At 36.7% G+C, this 25,308-nt stretch overlaps 1 protein-coding gene across 1 annotated transcript in view; it reads left to right on the top strand.

The window, feature by feature from the left end:
* Window positions 1–10,691: 10,691 nt before the first annotated feature.
* Window positions 10,692–25,308, top strand: part of LOC116505519 (mucin-5B-like) — a 71,081-nt gene continuing 56,464 nt past the window's right edge. Inside the window, exons 1-7 of the mRNA XM_032212783.1 lie at window positions 10,692–10,764; window positions 12,614–12,685; window positions 16,457–16,718; window positions 19,240–19,354; window positions 20,840–20,930; window positions 21,828–21,937; window positions 23,570–23,783. Of these exons, the coding sequence (XP_032068674.1) occupies window positions 10,692–10,764; window positions 12,614–12,685; window positions 16,457–16,718; window positions 19,240–19,354; window positions 20,840–20,930; window positions 21,828–21,937; window positions 23,570–23,783 (937 nt within the window). The remainder of the gene's footprint in view (window positions 10,765–12,613; window positions 12,686–16,456; window positions 16,719–19,239; window positions 19,355–20,839; window positions 20,931–21,827; window positions 21,938–23,569; window positions 23,784–25,308) is intronic.

The raw sequence follows: 25,308 nt of genomic DNA on the forward strand, positions 1-25,308 counted from the left end.
TGTGTTTTCCCTAAGTATCTATTTTAAAATGCACACTCATGCAGTGCATTAGAATATTTCTTCCCCAAATTACATGCATTATCTTACATTTGCAGATAAAAATAGAAGAAATTGTGGAAAACAAAAGAGTGATGAGAGATGCATGTACGGTAGCTTCCAACACAGTTGTAATGGAATTCTCAGAGCCTTGGAATGAAAATGGAAGTCTGCAAAACAAGAACAGATGAAACTTACTTTTATATCTCATAAATGGAGAACCAGCTTCTCCTTCAATCAAAGAAGAGATAGAGAGGCATCTAGGAGGACCTGTCTCCCATTTATGCACACATGAGCACACACTAAGGTGACCAGACGTCCTGATTTCAGTCACGCTTTATAACAATTTGTCCCGTGTCCCAGGCCGTTTTTAAAAAGTCCCAATTTTCTGGCTTCATGTTGAAAGCCCAGTGGATTTGCTTAAGAAATCCTAACCAGAGCAAGACAAAAGACACTCTGTCTAACCTCTCTCTCTGTCTCAGTACTTTCATTGAAGATATTAAAACTTTAAAGCAAGAAAACAGACCCCCCCCCGCGCCCCTTTTACCTCATTTTATAAGAAAAAATGACCAAGTACCATAGAGCTCCAGGAAATGCTTAGCTAGAGGAGCCGCTAGTGTTACTTCCTGGATTTTCTGGAGGGGAGGGGCACGGAGGTTGGAGGTCGGCTCGTGTGGAAGAAAAAATTGTGGCAAAGTTTCTTTGAAAAATATTTCCCTGACTAATTTCACCATTTTAATTTGATCAGTTCTTTGTATTAACATCTACATCATTCTGGATTGACTTGTGCCTGCTGGTAAGTGAGCTGGGTTTTTTTCTTTTATTTTTTTAATGTATTTTAAAATAATATTTTATTTATTGTGCATAGCTTTATTGTGCATAAAGCTTTAAAATAGCTTTATTCTATGTGGATTCTTTTTTTAAATTGTCTTAGACTATTTAAAAAAAGATTCTATCCAAAATACAAAATACCAGCTGCAGTTATTTACTTAAGAACTGTGGCAAGAAAGGTGGTATAGTGACCAAAGTTACAATGGCATTGAAAAAAGTGACTGATGACCATTTTTCACACTTAGTGACCATTTTCACACTTAGCGACCATTGCAGCATCCTCATGGTCACGTGATCAAAATGTTGATTTTTGGCAAGAGTTACAATTTATATTTGTAAATTGTAATTATGTTGAAATAAAAAAAATTACAATACTATTTTTGCGTTATATGAAAATTTTTGTTGCTCCGTATAAAATTTTTAATCAAGGCCCCCCCCCCCCAGTCAAAGGTGTCCTTCTTTACCAATCTGAAAATCTGGTCACCTTAACACGTACATATTTATCTCCAATTTCCAAGATTCTGTAATTCAACCTTTTTTTCTTGTAATGCACCTAACTAATGAGGCTTTCTGAGAATTTAGTTTTCTTGATTTCTGTGAAAGTATGATAAGAGTTGCTGAAAAGTATGTTGCCTTTTGTAGTTGGCTTAAAAGTCCAATTCAGCTCCTCCCCCCTCTAATTTTACCTTCCTTCCCCCCCCCCCTTTTTTTCCTTTTTCTTTCCATCTCTTTGATATTTCTATTGGAAAAAAAGGAGGAAATGTTTGTATTAGTGTGAAAGAGAACAGGAAAATGATTGGTGTAAGCAGATGGGACCTGATTAAAATTTAAAAGGGATATCTTGCTTTAGATATATTCATTCCCTAGTTATCAATAGCTATGTAGGTCAAAGCTAAGGGGACAGCTCACATTTCCTTTTCTTGGATGCTGTCAGAAACTCTTGACACATTCTATAGAAAAAAAACTTTTTCCATTAAAGAATTATGCATATCTCTTAGCTTTTTCCCCAGTGTTGTAATCTGTTGCAAATCAGCTATAACATCATTTATTAAATAAAATGTCTGTAAGTCTGAAAGAGTCTGGCTTCAAGTGAAATCTATGAAACTAAAATTAACGTAATTTTATGCTGCTATAGGAATTTCCAATTTAAAAACATGCAAGCAAGAGGAACATCTTTGGAAAAGACTTCAAATAACATCTTACTGAAAAATAGCTGGACAGAAATGTTACAAATCATAAAAACACAGGTGAAAGGGATGCAGTTATTTCTGTATTTATTTTATTTCCTTATTCATTAAATTTTTATGCTACCCATTTAATTAATACAGTGACTCTGGGAGTCTTACAATATGATAAACAGTAAAAAAAAATAAGTACTGCAAGACAATTAAATTTAGAGGAAATAAATAGAAATGCTAAAAATCAAGATGATGGGCAGTCTGGGGTGGGGATTTTCTCTACCTGGTCAGTCACCTGCAATGTAGCAGGCCTCTGTCAGTCAGCCTCTGCCTGAGGTGGCCAAGCAGCAGAGCCAAGTTTTCAGAAGTCCAGGAGGATGGTGACAGATCTTACCTTCAATAGGAGAATATTCCAGAGGTTGGGCCAGAACAGAAAAGGCTCTTCTGTGGATCCTGCCAGCTGAAATTCTTTGGGGGATGAGATCCTAAGTAGACACTAGAGTAAGTGGCACAGGTTAGTTCCATCAGGGTGAGATGACTCCTTAATGTTCATGTAGTGTTCCATTCCTTGAATCACAGATACACAATGGAGAAAAAAATAGAAGGGTTATCATTTACTTTTGCATGTAGGAAACCACTGCCGTTATTAAAAAGATACTTATTTTGCATATCCATTTTCTCTGGTCAGATTGATTAAGGGGCCTGTTCAATTCATGCTGCCTTACCATGTGATGCAATTTCCTGCAATTATTAAGGAATTGTTTTTCAGATGCTGACTCACATACACTTGTCTGGATTGTGTGAACTGATCATATCAGTGTGTGATCTAAATTAGATAGCTGTGCAACTTGCATGTTCCTGGTTCAGAAATCTATGGTGGGATATGTAACTGAATAAACTTTCCTCTCCTAATTATATTCCTTTCTTTATTCTACAAATTTCATTACTTTCATTATGTTCATTGCCTTGACTGTTAGTGTAGTCCATGTGAATATAACAACATTTGCAATAAGCTCAGGAAGCATAACTAATTTATGAAAATAAATGCATGGAAGGCCCCTGCTTTCAGTCTCTTTCTCTTCAATTTATTGGTCTTCATGAAAATAACGAATCATTATTTTCACAGATGATTCAGACTACAAAAACATATTATTAGTGCTCATCAGTGTAGTAATGACAAGGAGTTCCAGATCCCTGAAAGACATTGCTCCCCCCAAAATCATTTGAGATTTTACTCTGGACATGTGTCTGAAACTACATCTATGATTGTAAGAATCAGCATGAATTGAATTCTTTATGAGAAGCTTTGGGGCCAGTTGGTAGTTATGCAAGCTCAAAACCATGAGAAGAGAGAAGGGAAAATACCTGATACACTCAGAAATTTAATTTAATTTAATTTAATCAATATAGGTATTGCCTAGAGAACGGGTATCAAACTTACTGTGTCACGTTGCCATCACAAGACGTTTCATGATTTTTTTGCCCATTTGCAGAGCTGGGGTTGGTGTGGCCTGCATATTATGCATTTGGTCCAGGGACTGCCAGTTTGACACCCTTGTCCTAGAGTCATTCTGCAACTGGATAGTACCTAAATCAAGTCAATTAAATTAAATGTAAGGGATATACAACCGATAGAATGCAGGGTGTTTGAAAAGTAAACCCAAACAGTACAGGATGGGGGGAAATCATAGCTGAAAGAAGCACTTTGACCCTCATCCTGACAGTAGGCAATCAAAAGTTTTGTTTGATTACTATTCTTTAACTAGCCAAATTGTATCCGTGAGAGTTCTGCCATGTGCTATCCTATAAAATGAGCTTAACTGAATAAAATTGGGGGGCCTGAGATTGACTGCAAAGTCCTGTCAACCTGTCAGCAGCATTTGTTTCAAAGTGCCTCACAAATCTGACCAGACTACAGTATTGCTCTCATGTTCCAGAAGTAATCATTTTTTCTCTTACTCAAAAGATCTGCTGAAAACTACTGGAGAAAACCTTGGAGAATAAGAAGTCATTTGCCTTCCTTGCCACTACCACAAAGTAGACAGACTAATGTATTCCTTCTCATCATCTGAAAATAGGTACCTATGTATATCACCTATGATATGTATATTATATATTTTTATGATTAATTCTAGTCAACCATATTTGTTTTATTATTTCTCCGCACCCTGGTAAACCAAAACACTAATTGGAATCTACTACAGATGAGAATATAATTAAGAAAAAAATGTGGAAAAAAGTTATCTGTTTATTACACAGTGAGTCCACTGTCTTAAAATGAAGATACTGTAATCTAAGATTATTATCCTTTTAGAGGAAAGTGTTACTTAAGGTTCACCAATTTCATTGTATCAGACATTTTACACTGCCATACCATGACTCGGATAGTGATAGCTGGGTATCCATCATTGAAGAACACAGAACATTTACACACACACACACACACACACACACACACACACACACACACACACACACACATCATGCAGACACACACACACACATAGACATAGACGCAGATACACACAGAGAGACATACACAAAATTGTGTGGTGTGTCTGTGTCTGTGTCTATGTCTGGGTGTCTGTGTATGATACACACACACACATATACATACTGTACATGCACTGTGTATACTATGTATACACACATATGTGGGCATGTGTGTGTGTATAATTTTTCATTCAAAGTTTTCAGGAGTTGGAGAACTGATGCGCTGGGTGCCTTTTCATGTACACTGATATCTGTATATAAATATACTGTTTGATTATGGTATTGTTACATTTTTTTAAAAACAAATCTATAGTCACGAAATCTTTGACTTTTCCTTATTCTATTTTTCATGTTTTGTGAACCATGAAGATATTGTCTTAGGATGTGTAAATAGTTAACCAATCATTCAAAGGTGGCTATGGTAAACATCCTGTATTGCTTGGCAAGGGTCATGTAACACTGTACAATAAGAATTGAAAGGTGTTGACCCACTGATTAAGTCTTTAACCATCCTAAGTCCAGCAAGCTTCCAAAATGAACACAGCTCAACAATGTCAATAGAAGGCAGGGACAAGGTTAACTTAGGTTAGAGAAGACACATTGATCCCAAATCATGTCACATTTCTAGTCCCCACTTGGCCTTCACCAGGTAAATCTATCTATAAAGTCTGTGTATGGGGTACATTTTAAGGAACATGGCTTATCAATACAATTATTTAATTAACAATGATGAGTTTTCAGGCTGTAGTCTAATTTTGTTTTGTTCTGCCTGTTCTGCCTGAAAATTAATGGCCAAGAGGATCAATGCCTGCCTGTGTAAAAGAAATAAAATGTCTATATACATAGAAGAGTCAAACAATATGCCATGCTTCTCAACTGAACTTGAAAGATTTACAGTGGATTAAATGAACAGCTGAGATTTCGTTCAAAGCGATGCACCTTAGCCAAATAGATGCACCCTAGGCAAATGGAAAAGGGTATTTTGGTGTGGCTGATTGTAAAGCAATAAGGAAATTTGGTATGAAGCTTTTCATTGGGGGCCATCAATTACAGGGTTACCAGTGCTGTTGTGGGAAAAAGAGAGAGGGTGGAAAGAAAGAAATAATGGTATTTAATGGTGTGTAAAATGGAGACAAGATGCAATGTAATAGCTTAAGGGTTCATGCAACAGAAAACATTATGATCTGAGTAAAAGGATCTCAATTTACCGTCTCAGGCTGGAGGAGAAATGAGGGACAAAGGAATTTAATTGAAATCTAGTGATGAAACCTGACTGAGGGGGTCATTAAGGCAATTTACATATTCAGCAAATTCAAATTGAAGTTCTATTTTTTCCTCTTTCAAATTGTCCCTTTGGAGATAATGGGGTGGTGGCAGAGTGTGATTAAACACTTCTTTAAAAGAAAACAAGCAATTGTGGCAGGAAAGGTCAGAGAGGAAAAAAGTGATGAAACATTAAATTAGCCTTTAAAAGAAAAAAAGAAAAGAAATCCTGATAACCTCACAGATGTTCCTGGAGAAGAAATCTGGGAACTCTAATCCCACCATAGTTAGAGAAAGATAAAATTAATGATGGGACTTAAGTACAGGAACTTTATTTACAGAGTTCTCAACTGCATGATCAATGTATTTCCAACAGCACCCATAACCATGTCACACCATCTTATTGATACAATTAGAGGTAATTAAACCAGATCCTCCTTTACTCATTACCCCAAAGACTATATCTGACCAGTCATGGAAAGAAGCTGAAACACAATACCAAAATGTATTTATTTACTACTAGCTTGTAATTTACATATATACTGTAAATGTATACATAGCTGTATGCCTTTGGTAGTGTTTTGAATGATGAGAGAATGGGGCACCTATTTTAGGTAGGGCTACTATTTGCATTGGAAAAAGCTTATTATAATATTTCTTATGTCATTTTCTGTTACATATATTTCTGTGTTGTAAGGTTTCCAAATCTAATCTTCCCAACTTTAAGATATTTTTTGAAAAGTAACTACCTTTCTTTTAAAAATGAAAGTGAAAGTGAACTCTGTACCCAGTTGTTAATAGGGAGTGGACCTTGTGGATCTATTTCCAGAGAAATTAATGAGGAAATTATTTTTGTAAGTATAGCTATGGGAACATTTTTTTTGTTGTAATCAGAGGTGGTATTCAGCAGGTTCTGACCAGTTCTGGAGAACCGATAGCAGAAATTTTGAGTAGTTCAGAGAACCGGTAAATATCACCTCTGACTGGCCCCGCCCCCATCTATTTTCTGCCTCCCGAGTCCCAGCTGATTAGGAAGAAATGGGGATTTTGCAGGAACCTTCCCCTGGAGTGGGGAGGGGATGGAGATTTAACAGTATCCTTCCCCTGCCACGCCCACCAAACCACGCTCACCAAGCCATGCCATGTCACATCTACCAAGTCACACCCACAGAACAGGTAGTAAAAATTTTTGAATCCAACCACTGAATGTAATGTCATGTAATCAAATCACCTTTAAAGACACTAGCATAAAGTTTTTACAGTCTAACTATATGATTCTGGATCAACCTGAAGGAAGGTATTGCCTGACATCCTGCATCAATATAATAGTCAACATCTTTATAACAGCCTAGATCTGTCTTTCTTAACCTTGCCAACTTTAAAATGTGCTGGGAGTTGAGGTCCTCATAGCTTAAAAGTTGTTAAAGCTGAAAAACATTGCTTCACCCAGAGCCTACTGGCTACTGCGGTCACCTGCTTCTCTTGCAGAAGCCAAGAATCTAAGAAGACTCTGCACACCTGCTAGGTCTCCCGTGTGAGGAGGGTTGGACTAGAAGATCTCCAAAGTCCCTCCCAACTCTGTTATTCTGTTATAATTTGAGGTAGATTTCCTCAGACAATTTCTGTTTCTAGTCTTAAATGAAGATTTAGATTTTAAGTCATGAATAATCTAGGATTAGGTTATCTCAAGGATGTATTTTCTCCTAATAAACTTGATTTGATATTATGCTCTTTAATGAAAGTTCAGTGGCTTCCTGTATCAGCTGAAACAAATATAACTTCCAAATACTTTCAGTACTATATAGTTTAATTTTTCTATACCACTTGGGAGCGCTCCTTTGCACGTCTTCCTTATTCTTTCCCTTCTATAGCCTATTGTCTGATGAAACGTTCTGGATAATTCTTTTTCTTTCCTACTCTCTTTTTCGGCATTTTAGATGGTCTTAATTTATTATCCAGTGGGACAGAGTGAGGATTTGGCCAGACTGTCCTGACTAACATGTGTTTTATGTGTTCAAAAGGTTGTATATCCAAACGTCAATAAAAGGGTTTATTTAAAAAACAGTTTTATAGAATTATCCTAATCGTTTTGTAACCGAGGGATTTCAAATTATTTACAAAACTCCTGGGATAGATTTCAGCCTTGCTAAAAGACTTTTCATTGTCCCTCCTATGTCCTCATACAGTCCTTCTTAAAGATCTACAATTACAGTGATTTATTCTCAATGAAGTGCACACTATTGATAGAAGCCATCATGTTCAATTGTTCTCAGTGAGAGAAAAACAGCTCTTCAAGCAACTTTTATTTATTTCCCTATGAGATTCTCCTACAAGATCATTTTAATCATAGGATTAGGAAAATATGAAGGGGAATTTTGCCATTCATCAGTTTCTTACAAATAATAAGCATTTCCTCCTTTCTATCAGCAACATTCTCCTGGATATTTATTGTTTAAATATCATGTTGACAGAGCAAAAAATATCCAACACCAGAGGATGAAAATACTGTGGCAGCTGATTATTGTGTTCATTTAATCCTTTTGACAAATACGTGGAGCTGTGTGGATATAATTGACCTTTTTCAATTCATGATTAATAGGCTGGGATTTACCAACATCTCTTGTTCATTCTACAATGTTTCCTTCCTTCCAATGTTCATTTTTATTTTATTTCTATTTTTCTATCTTCCTTTTTTCGGTGAGAAATGTTTCCCAAATAAAAATTGGACTTGTAAACATTGTAAATTAACTTTAAACATTATCTTAATGAACAATACTGGGGTTATGGACAAGATGATTAATGACACAATACAATTGCAGTTGAATGGTTGTTGAGAACTTTTACTCCCCTGAAAAAGATTTGTAGAAGATATTATTTCAAAAAATAAAAACTTCGCACATGAAATGATGATAAGAATGATCTGTCTAGGAAATGTAACAAATATTAAAAAAATCATTAATTCATTTTAAAATGAAAGGCATATAATTTTTGTTGCATATATGTTTAATAGGCGTTTTCACCATTATCCCAATTTACATTATCAACAGAAAAAATACACATACAACCAAAGATATATGAGCTGACAGGTACTCTGAAGAAAGTGCCCAAAATACATTTTAAGGCATCTAAATCTGTTTGATTATCATACTTCAGGTTTTGCCATTCCTGAGCCTTTCATATATATGTTGAACCAAATGTCCTATTGTATAGCCATTATGTTAGATCCTAATTGAGGGTAGTGGAATCTGTACTTCTTCCTTCCTATGTAGAGGAGTCTAGATTGTGAAAGACAGAATATAAGCATTGTTATATGTTATACTGGTGTAGGCTTTCATAGCCAGTATCTTTGGGTTATATTAAGCGTCTGGTTTAGTAGCTGTGGTCTATACAACAGATTTCCTGACATTTCTTAAAGATGCAAGCCACAATCACTGGTGAAAGATCAGGAAATCTGATATATAGATCATAGTCACTAAACCCTGAAGCTCAACACTGCCCAGTGTTACATGTTGTTTCTGAAAACAACATGTTAAAAAAAAAATAAGTCATGCTGAAAAACTGTGTGTTCTACATTATCATTCCATAGATGGATTTATTTTAGAGACTGACTCCCAGTCCAAAGCTTCACATCTAGCCTCAAATTATACTTCTCATTTCAAGACTGAGCATAACCATTTGTCACTTTTATTTGCTATTTGTTTGTTTATTCAATTTGTATGGCTGCTCATCTCATTTAGTGACTCTGGGTGACGTACAACAGCTGAAACAATAATCCAATAAAGACATCTTTAAAACCAATATATGTACATATAAAACATTAATAACCTCAAATAACCATGGTCAGTAGCCAAAGTCCACTCTATAAAAGCCCACGTTTACACAAAGCCATTGTAAAAACTCCCTACCATTGCCACACTCTCAATCATGGTGGCAGAGCTATTTCTGTTTCATGTTTCATGATTTCCAGTAGAAACATATTCCATCATTAATTTAAAGCAGTCTGTTATTGTGTGCAGAGATATCTTATGGAACAGGCCTATTTCTCAATAACTCTCTGATCCTTACTTGTTAGGTTCTCACTATTCAAGCAAACATTTTTTTTCACAGATTAGCAGTGATGATGTTACCTAGTTAGGGTAATGAAATGTTTGCAAGAAAACAAGCAAGCTCAGAGAGCACCAAGGACCCCTCATTTCAACCCTGAGCTACAAATATTCTCCTTTATTGGTAAAATATTTTTTTACTATCCAATCAAACTATTTTTTCAGATAGTGATAGCGGTCTGAATCTAATGGGCAGAAAGGCCACTGCAGCATGGCATTTCTGTTGTGATCCTTACTCAGTGCCTCTATCTGCAATGTACTAGGAGAAATCAAAAGAGTTCTGTAGTTCAACTTTCAAGCCTCATCAGTCCTGAATACATACAAGCAAGATGTTGGCTCAAAATAATAAAAATGTTACTTCTTTTCTATAATCCCCGTTTAATCAGTGCTTAACAACAATACTTAGCAATATCCAGAACCTTAAATAATAGTCTGTTTGAACCATGTTCTGGTCAAAAGATCCTTGAGCTTATTTTTTTTCCCGGATCTTCAATGGCTTTTTTTTTGTCAAAGAAGGATTCTTACCTGTAGGTTATTCATTTCTAATTTCCCTTACTAGATGGAACTTTGACAAAAAAACAATACACCTCACCAAAAGCAAACATTCCTGGCTAACCATCAAGGAAATGGAAGAGCATCCTCTATTTACCTCTGACAGCTCCACCTTGTTAGTTGCATGGAAAAATAGCCCAAATATCCCACTATATAAGAGTTTAAGAGTTCAGGTGACTTGGTCCTGCTGGTCAGAGGCTGGTTGCACACACATTGCTACCAAGCTCCATTCAAGATGGGGTTTGGTAAAGGACCTAGGATACCATTATGGGTTGTAATTCTGGTGATCTGCTGTATCCAACAGAAAGGTAAAAAAAAAACCCTCTCATTTTTGTGGTATATTTATTTTTTAAAAGCAATTAAATATATAATTGATTTTGAAAAACACAGTTCATTTGATTTGTAAATTATATGGAATTTTCAATTTTAGCAAGTTCCTTTCCCCAACAGTTAGTACTATTTAAACTAAATATTTAATGTATCTTCATTGAAGGAAGCCTTTTAATTTGATGCAGCCTGAAGTAAAACATGCTTAATGACGTATCTGTAAAGAAGGCTTTGAAGATTAAATCTAATCTTATAAAAGTATAAACCTCTCTCCAAAAGTTATTTCCTCCTCAACCCAAGTTTCTTATCAAAATAATTAGCTTGTATTGATGTTTACTGTTTGTTCTTGTTTAGAAACCTTTCAGAAGGAAGACTTTTTAAGTTATTCCTGTGCCTTCATTAATTTGTAAAGCCTATATAGAATTTGGAAAGTTAACATTCAAAGAATGTTTTGAGCTATGCTACTTATTTGAAGAGATTGGAATGAGTGAGGCATTTTTGGCCTAAGAAGAAGATCTTGAACCATTTCATTTTTAAATAAAATATTAAACCTTGTAGTCTATAGCTAACCTTCAAAGAAAAATAACACTAACTGCTTCCCTTTATCTAAAAAATAACCTTGTATAGACATGAGTGTACAGTATATTCTTCATATACTGTTTTTAAGGAGATTAATTCTCCTATCAAAAGCTTGGATATTGTTGAAAAAGAAAAAAAATATTCATTCTTCGTAATTATATAAATGGAGAGATGGAATGAGACTCAGTTGTTCAGACACCCATGTTTTTGCATCTGATCTCATCTTTTATCTGGATTGCAAAACCTGGATGGCCACCAGATAGGAACAAAGAGTCAGTTTTCCGTAATTTTTTTTTGCAGCTGATATAAAGAGATGACCCACAACCCTTTTAATAGCAAATGGATGTGAATCAAATTTTTGATTTGAATTTAGACTGAAATGTTTTCCATTTGGCTGTTTTTCAAAGGGTAATATGGTTTCATCTCATTCAAGAACCACTAAGAAGACCTGTTTTGCTGCATCCCATAAAGCATCTGATAGTTACTGCTCCTCTTCCCTGAATTGAAATACATATCCTGTTATACCATCAATCTATGAAGACTTTGACTATATAAAACAGAAATGAATGAAGAAATTATTCATTTCAATCAGCTACATTGATTGTCATTAATTTCCAACTTTAATCCTTGATTCTACCAGTTGCAGTGCTCAAAATATCATTTTCCCCCATTCTGACAAAGATTATTAAGGGTATAGCTTTGTTAGATTATGTCCATTTAAAATATTGTTTTCATTTTAGTTAGATGTTATACTGTATCAATTACCGGTAATCCAAGTTGGAGGATCTCAAGAATCTCTGCAATCTTTTCAAATGTCCTGTTTTTCTCTATTTTATGTGGAACATTCTCCCACAGATAGCTTCCACATAACTGTATGGGAAGTCACTAAAATTGGATTTAGAAAGCCAGTATGTCTTGAGGATACATGATGAAGGAATAGGGCAGAGATGAGCAAATGGGAGATGGGTCTTGACATCCTTTTTTTGTGAATATCCAGCCACCTGTATTGAAACCATTGAACTTTATCAATTAAATTCTCAATAAAAGGAGATACATATGTTCAATTTTAGCAGGAAAACAAAATAAAAGAGGCATAAACTGAATTTAGTCATGTAACTAAAAAGTAGAAAAAAACAATGAAAAATTCAGGCTCTGCTCATTTGTCTGACATAATTTTTATCAAACCCTTGTTTGACTGATTCTGCTGTATGTGTGCACACAAATAAGCAAATGTTCTTCTTTTCTTTGTAGCTTCAAGTGCAGAAGATGTACCTGAAAGAGTTACCATCATCCCACCAATGAAAACAATGCCTGTTATATCATGTAAGAGACTAAAATGAAATGTTCTTGTATCTATGATAGGGGTGTCAAACTTGCATCATCATGGCCCCATCATGTGATGTATCGTGACTTTTTTCCCCTTTGCTAAACTGGACGTGGTCAGCATGTGACACACCCGGCCCATGGGCTGCAAGTTTGATGAGATTTAGTCATGGAGCCATATTAATATAGCATCTGATGGTAGCTGGCCCTCGGCCTACGACCACAATTGAATCCAAAATTTATGTTGCTAAGTGAGAAAATTTATGTTGCTAAGTGAGTTTTGCCCCAGTTTACAAGTTTTCTTGCCACATTTGTTAAGTGAATCCCTGTAGTTGTTAAATTAATAACACGGTTGTTAAATGAATCTGGTTTCCCCATTGACTTTGACTTGCCAGAAGGTTGCAAAAGGTGATCACATGATCCCGGGACACTGCAACCATCATAAATATGAGTCAATGGCCAAATGGCATCTGAATTTTGATCCTGGGGATGTTGCAACAGTCATAAGTATAAAAAAATGGTCATAAGTCACTTTTTCCAGTGCCATTGTAACTTCAAATGGTCACTAAATGAACTGTTGTGAGTCAAGGACTTTCTGAACACAGATTGATGGATAATTCAGCAGATATGTAACACCAAATATCTCAGCAGATTTGGAAATAATTCCATAAATCATTATGTCTGGCAGCTATTCTTAGAAATCTTAGTAACAGCTTAAATTATTTTATTTGTTCAAGGATTTTATTTTGGTTGCATTGCTGCTGATTTTACATTCTGAATTTTACTATATCTGTATTATTCCATTTGCTGCTGTGATTCTTTAGTCTGCTTTTCATCTAACCAGATTTGGGTTTGGGGATTATTTTAGTATACTTTAGTGTAGTTGAAATCAACAGGCTAAAAACCAGAAGACTGTGAATTCTAGTTCTGCCTTAAAACACAGAGCCAGTTCATGACCATGAGCCAGTCACTCCCTCTCAGCCCTAGGAAGAAGACAAGGGCAAGCTACTTTTCAAATCTGCCAAGAAAACTGCAGGGATTTGTTCAGGCAGTCAAAAATGAGGGTACAACGTTTTTCTTACTTCAAAGAATTTTTTGAAACAAATGACATAAATATGGTAAACAATGCTATAACCAAAAAGGAAGTAGACCATTAGTCAATATTGAATACATAAACTAGTGATAAAAACTATGAAGCACTGTACTATGAAGTACAGTGAATTTTCAAGAATGACATTTATTTATTTTTATTTTTATTTGGTTTATCAAGCATGTATGAGAAAACAAGTGTAAGTATGAATATAACATATAAACATAAAAGTATAAGCAGGTGTAAGTATATACATAAGAAATGCATACAAATAAATGGGAATAGTAGGACAGGGATAGTAGGCATGCTGGTGAGCTTATGCATGCCCCCTTACAGACCTCTTAGGAATGGGGTGAGGTCCATGGTAGACAGTTTAAGATTAAAGTTTTTGGGGTTTGAGGATGTAATAACAAAGTCAGGTAGTGCATTTCAGGCACTGACCACTCTGTTGCTGAAGTCGTATTTTCTGCAATCAAGTTTGGAACAGTTTATTTTGAGTTTGTATTTATTGTTTGCCCATGTATTATTGGGGTTGAAGCTGAAGTAGTCATTGATAGGTAGGGTGTTGTAGCAGACAATTTTGTATACTAAGCTTAGGTCAGACCATAGGCAGCATAGTTCTAGGTTGTCCAGGTCCAAAATTTTAAGCCTAGTGGCATAAAGTATGTAGACAATACCCAGTGTGCCCAATATGGTTTTTTTCACTAATGTAATTTTCTTTTGTTGGGTAACTAGCTTCAATGTCCTTAGTAACTAGCTTCAATGTCCTTAGTCTCTTATCTATCACTGATCACGGATTTGAAACAAACCAACTAACTCTCCTCCCCCACCACCACCACCCATTTGCTCTATACTATTTTTAAGGATCCTATTTCCCTTATTTCCCATAGAATCAAAATCAAATGAAGTATTAGTACTGCTTTATAAAATCTTAGTAAGACCATATCTGGAATACTGCATCCAGTTTTGGTAGCTACATTACAAAAAAGATGTTGAAACTTTGGAAAAAGAGCAAAGAGGATAATTAAAGGACTAGAGACAAAAAACACACAAAGAACAGTTGCAGCGTTTGGGTGAACCTAGTCTGGAGAAGTGAAGGACTAGGGTGACATGATAGCAGTATTCCATTATTAAGGGGCTGCCACAAAGAAGAGGGGGGTCAACTTATTTTCCAAAGCACACAGAAGGCAAAGCAAGAAACAATGGATGAAAACTAATCAAGGAGAGAAGCAACCTGAAAGTAAGGAAAAACTTCCTAACAGTGAGGACAATTAACCAACGGAACAGCTTGTCTTCAGAAGTTGTAGGTGCTTCATCACTGGAAGTTTTTAAGAAAAGACTGGACAGCCACCTGTCTGAAATGGTATAAGGTTTCCTGCTTGAGCAGAGGGTTGGACCAGTAGAGCTCCAAGGTCTCATCTAGCTTTATTCTGATCTTGTTTCCACAACAATAGCAATCTACTTAGCTGTATTTACAGACCTTTGCAATCTGTTTTAACTCTATCATGATGCAGAGAAATCTGCTGTCTGTTGTAGTCTGGTGAAGGCACAAGGCTTTTTTTTTTTTTTTACTACTGCTGAGCTTGCTTGTTTGCAGTTTAGGAAACTCAGTTTCAGTTTCAGTTTTATTAAAAAAACTGTTCCCAAAGGGACTCAGGGCGGCTAACAAACCGATAGGGAAAGGGGGCAATACAAAGAGAACAAACAACACAACAACAAAATACAAAAAAACAGATTAAAAAACTCCTCAACAGTCACAACAAATTTGAGTGGGGCTGGGAACTCATCAGCCCCAGGCCTGCCGGAACAGCCAGGTTTTGACGGCTTTGCGGAAAGCCTGAAAGGTGGTGAGGGTCCAAATCTCCATGGGAAGATCATTCCAGAGGGCCGTAGCAGCCACAGAGAAGGCCCTCCTCTGGGTGGTCGACAGTCGACACTGGCTAGCTGATGGAATCCGGAGGAGGCCTAATCTGTGGGATTTAATTGAAGGGAGGTAATTGGCAGGAGGCGGTCTCTCAAGTACCCAGGTCCGATACCATGTAGGGCTTTAAAAGTAACGACTAGCACCTTGAAGCGCATCCAGAGTCCAATAGGCAGCCAGTGCAGCTTGCGGAGGATAGGTGTAACATGGGTGTAGCGGGGTACACCCACAATTGCTCGCGCGGCTGCATTCTGGACAAGCTGAAGTCTCCGAATGCTCTTCAAGGGCTGCCCCATGTAGAGCGCATTACAGTAGTAATATTACTCAAACTCATATTACTAAGTATCTAATAATGGTTTGCTCCAGTTGATACACAAGAATGAGGCAGTAATTTTAATCTTGTGGATTTGCTTGGTGATTGCTCCACAATTACTCAGCTTCCTCCAGGCTGGTTTTCCTCTAGAAGAGCTTTCTCCACCATAATAGCAGGTGATTCATCACACTTGGGAAGACATTAGAGTACTGGACCCAGGCCTAGAGAAAATCCAGAACTATTATTACTCCATTTCTAAGTCAAGAACACAAAAGAAGAAATCACCAGAGCAACAAAGGAGAAGGAGCCAAATGCTGCAAAGTTCTTCCCTGTCTAAATGTTTAAGCTCTATGCCCCTCTATTTATCTATTTATCCACCCCAAACAAAATGTAATAATGGTGTATGTATTGATATGTATATATTAATTCTTTACATCCTCTTCACAGCCTTTCACTCCGTTCATAATGGACAGGTCTGCAGCACATGGGGTGCCTTTCACTTCAAGACATTTGATGGTGACATCTATAATTTTCCTGGAGTCTGCGATTACATATTTGCCTACCATTGCACAGAACCATTTGAGGACTTCAACATTCAAATTAAACGCCAAACAGTGGGGAACACCACCACAATTAGCCATATCACTGTGATGCTGGCTGGAACATATTTTAAAATGGAAAAGGATCAAATTTTGGCAAATGACAAACGGTAAGTCCAGGAGTGGGCTTCAAATTTTTAGCAACAGGTTCTATGCCCGGTTGCTGGGTGGGTGTGGCCTAGTTGCCCTCCTGCACCATGGGGAGGGTATTTTCACCCTCCCTAGGCTAAGGAGGCTTTCCTCGAGCCTCCAGGAGGATGAAAATAGCCTCCCTCTGGACTCCAGAGGCCAGAAGCAGCCCCACTTCTGGAACTTCCAGGAGGCCTGTTTTTTGCCCACCCTGAGCCTCCATGTGGGCCCTGTACCCACATAGCATCCAAAACAGGGTGTATGGAGATTCCTGGGAGGGGCAGGGTGGGGTGGGTGGGGCCAGCCAGGGATGGGATTTGCAGGTTCACCGAACTGGGAAAAATCCTAGCTAGAGGATCGCCCGAATATGTGTGAACCCGCAGCAGCCCACCTCAGGTAAGTCCTTAGTTCTGCATGCTGAATAGTTATGTTTTGTGGAGATTCTCATCTAGAATTCACAACATACTCTGAATGTTGTATTTCTCAAAATGTTCATGTAGAAGTATGGACTACAGACCTAGGCATCCACAAGAGATGGGTAAGAGAAGGGAAATCATACATTGTGACACAAACACAGCCTTTCATATTTGTATTCAACATTAGACCATAAATGCCAAAGAGCAGAAGAAGTATTGTGATAACACATATGCATATTCTGTCATCATCATGGTTAGTATTGACAAATATCACCAAACATGACTAAAGATGCAGATGTTTGTAATGTCAAAACACTTGCAGATGAGTACAAGATTTGAGGACATCCTAAATGGCATTATTTCAAACATTCATGATGAAGACAAGTTAGATTTTTCTGATCAGTGTCCGTTGCTTCTAACTTTTGGAACATGAGTAAAGAAACAAGCAGAATACCATGATAAGAAGTTATGTACAGCATACATGTGGAAGAAAAGAATATTTACATCATCTTATTAGATTACATTTTTTTTTCTGTTGTGAGTTTTAAATATAGGAAGGGTTGCAATCCTTAGGTGAGTTGATAGCTATGTGACCCAACAATCTGAAGAGGCTAGATAATGACTAGAAACAATTATCCATCAGAAACTGTTCTTCTAACCAATAGGAGATGACAAAAACAAATTACTGTAGTATTATATGGATTTGAAAGGAATAGGAAGTTTTTATTTTCGACGCTCTTTCAGGCCATTTTTGAGGGGGGAATTTTTTTCCAAAACGAGTGGCCTGAAAAAAAGCCTCAAAATGGCCTGGGAAAGCCTCAAAAATAGCCTGGAAAAAGTCTCAAAATTGGCCTGTAAAAAGCCTCAAAAACAAGCCAAGAAAAGCCTCAAAAATGGCCCCCAAAAGCCCTGAAAACAGAGTGTGCAAAGGCCAAAAAATGGCCAGCAGGTGGAGTAGGGTTTCAGCAATATTTGGTCTATAAGAAGCACAGATATTTTCACCCCCTTTTAGGAGACAAAAAGGTGCATCTTATAGTCTGAAAAATACGGTAATCCTTAGAGCAATCTGTATAATGAATGTTGTAATGGTGCAATTGTTGGTGTACAGGTAGACCTCGACTTACAACCACAGTTGATTCCAAAATTTCCATTGCTAAGCAAGGTAGTTGTTAAGTGAGTTTTGCCCCATTTTTCGATCTTCCTTGCCACAGTTGTTAAATGAATCACTGTAGTTGTTAAGTGAACCACATGGTCATTAAATCCAATGGCTTCCCCATTGACTTTACTTTTCAGAAGATCGTAAAAGGTGATCACATGGCCTCAGGAAACTGCAACTGTCATAAATACATGCCAGTTGCCAAGCATCTGAATGTTGATCACATGGCCTTAGGGATGCTGCAATGGTCATAACTGTGAAAAAAGGGTCACTTTTTCAGTGCTGTTGTAACTTTGAATTTTCACTAAACAAATGGCTGTATGTCAAGGACTACCTGTACTCGCTTTATAAATAGCTGCTGATTTGAATGAAAGCAGAGACTTTCTTAATTACTATTTTTTTCTTCCCTCAACTTGTTAGGTTTCTCCATGAGTTTATTATCAAGTCTGTCACTACATTATTTTATTGTTTTTCTAGTCATTCATAACTGAGTATTATCACAGCACTTGCATTAAAGTATAGTTCTAAAAATATTACAAGTCAGAATAAGTAGTGACTCTGTTGAAGGGCATTCCTGCCTCTTCAAAATAGCCAAAAACCTAGCAGAAATAGTCAGGAGCACTCAATGTAATATGAAAAAGTATCCTTAGAAAGTAGGAAGTAGAATAGAAATTGAGCCCATCTGACACCAGTTGATACATCTAAAGACAATGGTGGCTTTCAAACTACTATTTGCCTGTTCTGCCCATATATTTTATATTAACAATAATACAAAACATCATCAAGGCACCAATACCCCTTTTTTTAAAAAAAATGAAACCAGACTTGAATAAATACTGCATGCCTAAAATTCCAGGCAAAAAAAAAATGAGGCGTGTAGAAATATTGTGACCTACATGACACTCTGTATTTCTAATGCATTCTTATCAGGATTCAGTTACCTTACAATGGACCTGGATATGAAATAGAGAATTTTCTCAACTATATCAAAGTGAATGGTAAAAATGGTTTAACTCTAATGTGGAATAAACAAGACAGTCTAATGGTAAGTATATAATGATGTAGAACATAAATGTGAGCTGTAACAAAATAGGGATGGATGGATGGATGGAATCTAGTTTCAGATGCCAACGTCTTCCAAAATACTCTAAGCCATTCTCAGTTTTCTGTTTTTCTCTCTAGCACACTTCCTGCATTCTGTGATTTCTGATCACTCTCACTTCTAGAGCTCACTTCACACATAGAGAGACACACAGAGAGATAACTGAATTTAAGCCATCTTTATGCTTGATTCAGAGTTCTAAAAGCCAGAGCTAAGTGGACAATAATCACATTGCACAACCATTGAAGATAACACTAGCTGCTTACTGGGCCACAGTTTTGCTTATGACACATAATTAAGGCTACACATGACTTGCAACCATATATGTCACAGATCATCCCTCTCAATATAGATATGATCACTAAAATTCAAAAGTCAAGTTCATTTGCAAGGAGATCCTCTCAGAAGCAGCAGTTATATACTGAAATGTTCTCCCTCGGTGCTTGAGGGAACTTTGTTTCATCATCCAAATTGGGTAATAATGAAAAGAGATGGCTAAGCTGGAATCATAACTCTACATCTAAGTTCAGGTTTAATGTATCAAGCAAAGAGATGGCTCAAATTAAGAATTAATCAATTGGCAAACAAAGGTAATGTAATAATTAAATTAAGACTTCAACTGGGGAGTCCTTGGTTTAATCTCCATTGAAACATGGCTGAGGCAATCATTCTTCCTCTGTGGTTGGTCTATCTTACAAATTGTTATTATGGGATAAGCTTAAGGAATTATTCTCTATATAACATCAGGAGTTCTCAGAAAAAAAGTAGGATATAAATGCAATAAAATAAGATATTGAGCAGAAACACAAATACCAAAGTAATACTTGTTCCTCCTTTAACCTTCTCAGATTAGCTATAAAGACAAAGAATGTTCTTTCAAACGCTCTTATATACAGCTGTATGTAACTATTATGTTGCCAATAATGGTCCTAAATAATGGTCCTTTATTTAAAAACCCTTTCACACTGAAGTAAGCTACCAAGCATGTTTCTACACCTGACATTTTGTTTCTATTTTTAAAGATGAAAGCACATTTAGATTATATATTTAACATATACACAGGTCTGTATTCTCAAATTTTCATTGTCTGATAATTTATTAGTTGCATAGGTTGTAACCTTACTTGCAAATTTGGGGTTTGGGAGGTGTTTCCCTCCTCAAAATTGCAGAAATGACAAGGGATACAAAGGAGTTGCTTTTGTTAGGACTAATACATTGAAAAGTAGGTTGTTATGAATAATATTGAGCCTGGGACTCACAAAGGAAATCTCAAATTTCTATCCAATAAATTCACTTTGGATTGTTGAAATACAACTTTGATAGACACCATTTTGGTTTATCTAGTGCAGGCATTGCCTTGAATTTCCAATATTTATTAGAGAGGGTTAATCTATTACATGTTATCAACCTTCTCATATGTAATTTCAGCTGGAACTTGATAAAAAATATGCCAATCAGACCTGTGGACTTTGTGGAGATTTTAATGGCATGCCAAAGTACAAAGAATTTTATTTTGAGAGTAAGTATATAAAAAGGACTTATTGGATTTATTTATCACAGTTTACCCCTCTTTATTCAATGAATGCTACAGAACCATGCTGTAGTTTTTCATAATCCCGATTTTTCAATACGGTGGAATAGCAAAAAACAAACAAACCTTTTTTCGCCTCAATATTTTGATCATTCATATTAACAGCCTGGTAATTTTGATACCTGTCATCTTTGGAAATTGGATGAATATTAGGTTCCATATTCACCAAAGCAAAGAGGTTCTTAAACTTTAAATGACCTCAAACTTAGAATTAGTACTTTAATCACCTTGTTCTCTGACTTAAGAATATCAAATCATTTGTGATTTCAAAATAATATGTAGATATTTTGTTATTTTAAGTTTGAAAGGTGTAACTGTATGACATTTGGGACTAAAGATTTTTTTTCCCTCTTTAACCACAATATCAGGGTCATAAATTGTACTGAAAAGTTAAACAAACAAACAAAAATCCCATGTTATCCAGTGGCGAGGTACACTATAGTGGTATCCAGAAAAATTGCACATTGTCTATGTAATTGCCAGGAATTAACCTGAACTCAAGAGTGTCTTTTCATTTTTCCCATCTCCCCTTATTATACCACCTCATACTTTATGTATAGACAGATTCTGAACGGTCTACATCAATATAATTTTATATGAAAAATGTATATTCTCTCTCATGTATGAAAGTTGAGATGCTACAAACAGGAAATGACTCTTTAATTAATTGGGGATTGGATTTAGATTATTTTTGCTTTTCTGGAAGCACAAATCTTTAGATCTTGATCAACTTTCATAGCTAATTTGATATGGCTTTCCTGAAAGGAAAACTTAGACAGAGGTACTACTAGCTTACAAATCTCTATTATGACTTTATTTTTGAAGATACCCCCTTAACAGACTTCCAGTTTGGGAATCAATGGAAGGTGGCTAGTCCAACAGAAGCTTGTGATGATCCTCTACCTCCTCCTCAGAAGAATTGCACTGATGAATACGTGAGAATTTTCTTTCTTATTCTTCTGCTTTGCATTTGTCTGATTTGCAAAAGGATTCTAGAATCTTACATTTAAAATTTATTAGTTGCCATTTCCTTGAAAATAATTGATTCTCTTTCAATCTGCTCCACAGCTATATTATTATTATATTGTGTGATGGAAGGTAGAGAGGAGCTGAATTTCCAGGAGGGAAGGGATGCATTCCAGAGGAATAAGAGTCAAAATCAGTCCAGATGTTGTGAATGAGAAGAAGAGAGTGAAGACAACTCTGCCTTAATAGTTCACAGAGTATATTGTAGATACAGATAGTAGCATGATCAGTCTGGCAAGATTTTGCCTATGTGTGAAACAATAAACAACTCAGCTTGGAAGAATTACCATGTATTGATCTTGTTTTGGGGTCTGACATCTTAGGTTGGAATCTAACTTTGGAGCAAGGGCCAGGGACATGCAGTCAGGGGAGGCAGGGGAGGCAGAGCCTTACCACTGTCGTCATGAAAAGAAAAGAAAATGTAAAAGAAAAAAGGTAAGAGCTGAGGTCAGGCTGAGCTAGTTGCTGCCAGAGTCACCATGGATGACTCTGCTTAGTGCTTAACTGATTAAAAAAGCCTCTTAAAAAGTGCCCTCTACAGGAGGCAGCAGGAGAACGACGTGCCTCATCTAGTCTGACTTTTTATGATCACTCGAGCAGAGTTAAGCAAGGGTTAAAAGCCGAAAAATTCCTGATGTAGATGAGGCACATCCTTCTCCCACCTCCTCCTGTAGAGGGTGCTTTTTTAGAGGCTTTTTCAAACAGTTAAGCAGAATCATCCACACGGTGACTCTGGCAGCAACTAGCTCAGCCTGACCTCAGCTCTCGCCTTTTTCCTTTTACATTTTTTTTCTTTTCATGACGGCAGGCAAGAGCAGAGTTGAAATCCTCTCTGAAACAGCTGGAAAAAGGTACGTGTGGGTCAGAGGGAGGAGGAGGAATTCAAACTTCATCCTCCTGGTGCAACTTTATGTGCGTGTGTGTGTGTGTGTTTGAGAGGGGGGAGGGAGCATATTGAGACAGTTCTTTAGTTTATGCACTATGTAACACTCTAATACTGTGCCTTTGGGTCTTCTGAAATTTTAATTATCCAATCATAAGCAAAAACAATGTTTTCAGTAGAATGAATTTCCACTTCTATGTACACCTGCCAGCCAAAATGCTGCTAGTGGTATTGCTAACATGGGCTGAGGAGGAAAACCTAAATTTTCTGAATCCTGGTGCAACTTTGTGTGTGTGTGTGTGTCTGTGTGTGTTTGAGAGAGGAAGGGAGGGAGGAAAGAGGGGAAGGGAGAAGAAAAAGAAAGAAGGAAACTTATTTAGCAAAGGAGAAAAATAAATGCTGTCGCTTTAAATCGGAACTGAGCATGCCTGGCTGTGGAATTCTGGGAGTTGAAGTCCACAAGTCTAAAATTGCTGCCTCACCAGCCATAAACCTCACCGCACATCACTGGGAAGGGCTCATGTTACTGTGTAAAATATAGTGATCTAATCTATGATATAAGTATGAAAAATGAGGGCTTTTTTTAAAAAAGGGAACGTCCCCCATTTTAGAAGAAAATTGTGTCATAAAATCTTTTGCCTTTTGTTTTTCCATCTAGGATATTTGTCAGAAAATACTAACTGGTTCTGCATTTTCTGGATGTAATGATATTGTTGGTGTGGATAGCTACATTGATGCTTGTGTACATGACTTGTGTCACTGTGATGAAGTTGAAAAAGCCTCCTGTCTCTGTTACACTTTCACTGAATACTCTCGACAATGTGCTCATGCTGGTGGCCAACCTCAAAACTGGAGAAGTCCAGAACTATGCCGTAAGTGTAAACTTCTGCCAAACAAGTGACCAAAGTAATTTGAGTCTAATCTCTGCCTATGGACCACAGCTGCCAAACTCACGGCATCCCATTGCCATCATGTGATATTTCATGACGTTTTTTCCCTTAGCGGAGCTGGGGTGGGCGTGACCTTCACATGACACATCTGGCCCACAGGCCTCCAGTTTGACATCCCTGCTCTGGACTTTTCAGGATTCTGGATTCAGATTCGTTTTCTAGTTGAAAATATGGAAATAAAAAGGTGCTGCCAAAACAAAAAAATATATAAATGAATAGATTTCTAATGCAACAGAAAACAATGAATAAATATTACATTACAAATAAAACATTGCATTTGACAGATCTCTGTACTAGTTATAGAGTTACACTATATTGCCAAAAGTATTCGCTCACCCATCCACATAATCAGACTCAGTTGTAAGAGAATACTTTTGGCAATATAGAGTATGAACAGCTTAAAGGGTCAGAGAAGATGCAAGTCTTACCTTCCCAGACAATATACAGTTCAAAGGGATTGGGAAAGTCACAAAGACTACAAAATGAATCATTCTTCAAAAATACTAAAACATATTAGTACTATTCTTTAAACAATGAGATGAAGAAAGCATTTGGATGAACAATTGGATATGTGCTTGTGTATGGCAAGCTCTGTTTTTTCTGCTCAGTTATTCAGCTCAGAGGAGAAACAACTGAACTGGGTTATCAGTCACTGAGGAATCATGTTCTTGCTTATATTGTTTCTGCTTTCAAGAAGTTTTGAACAATGAAGCATCAAAGGAAAAGGAGAGAAAGACTCAGAACAGATATCTTCTCTGTGTTGTGTGTCCATCAAAAAGTAATAATGGATGTATATAAATTATAAACTATTTGGCTAGCATTCATAGACCATAAATAAAGAACATGAAATATATGCAAAAAACAAGAGACAGGTGGTAGGATGTGCTGTGTAGCCACTTTAATTTAAAAATGATTTCTGAAAACATAATACATTTCATTTAAAACCATTAATTATGAATGGCAGTTCAGTTGCTACTTGGAGTTGCATCCTATATTACTGCAATGTGTTGTACTTGGGGAGACTATCCAAATGCTGATAGTTTATAAAATATAGTGGCCCACCTGTTACCTGACACATTTCCCCAGTAAACATTATACCTGTGCTGTGACCCCTGCATTGGCTTCAAGTAGGCTTCCAAGTGCAAAATGAAATGCTGGTTTTGCTGTATTAAGAACTATATTTTTGGCACCAACATATTCTCAGAATTCCATTCTTCAGCCTGGATTGATTGTATCAAGAGAAACTATATTGGTTCTCTCCATAAAGTAAGGGGGACTGAAACAATGAGGTGCTATTTTTCCATTGCAGCATCAAGTAATCTTCTGGCAGAGATCAGGCCAATCCTCTGTTTTCAAATGATGCTGAAAACTGAGCTCTTCCACAGAGTTTTTGTAGTATGAGCAATTGCTTTTCCTTGATTTTGGTTGGGATATTATGATGATGTTG

This window comes from Thamnophis elegans, chromosome 1 (assembly GCF_009769535.1).
Source record: "Thamnophis elegans isolate rThaEle1 chromosome 1, rThaEle1.pri, whole genome shotgun sequence".
Lineage (NCBI taxonomy): Eukaryota > Metazoa > Chordata > Lepidosauria > Squamata > Colubridae > Thamnophis > Thamnophis elegans.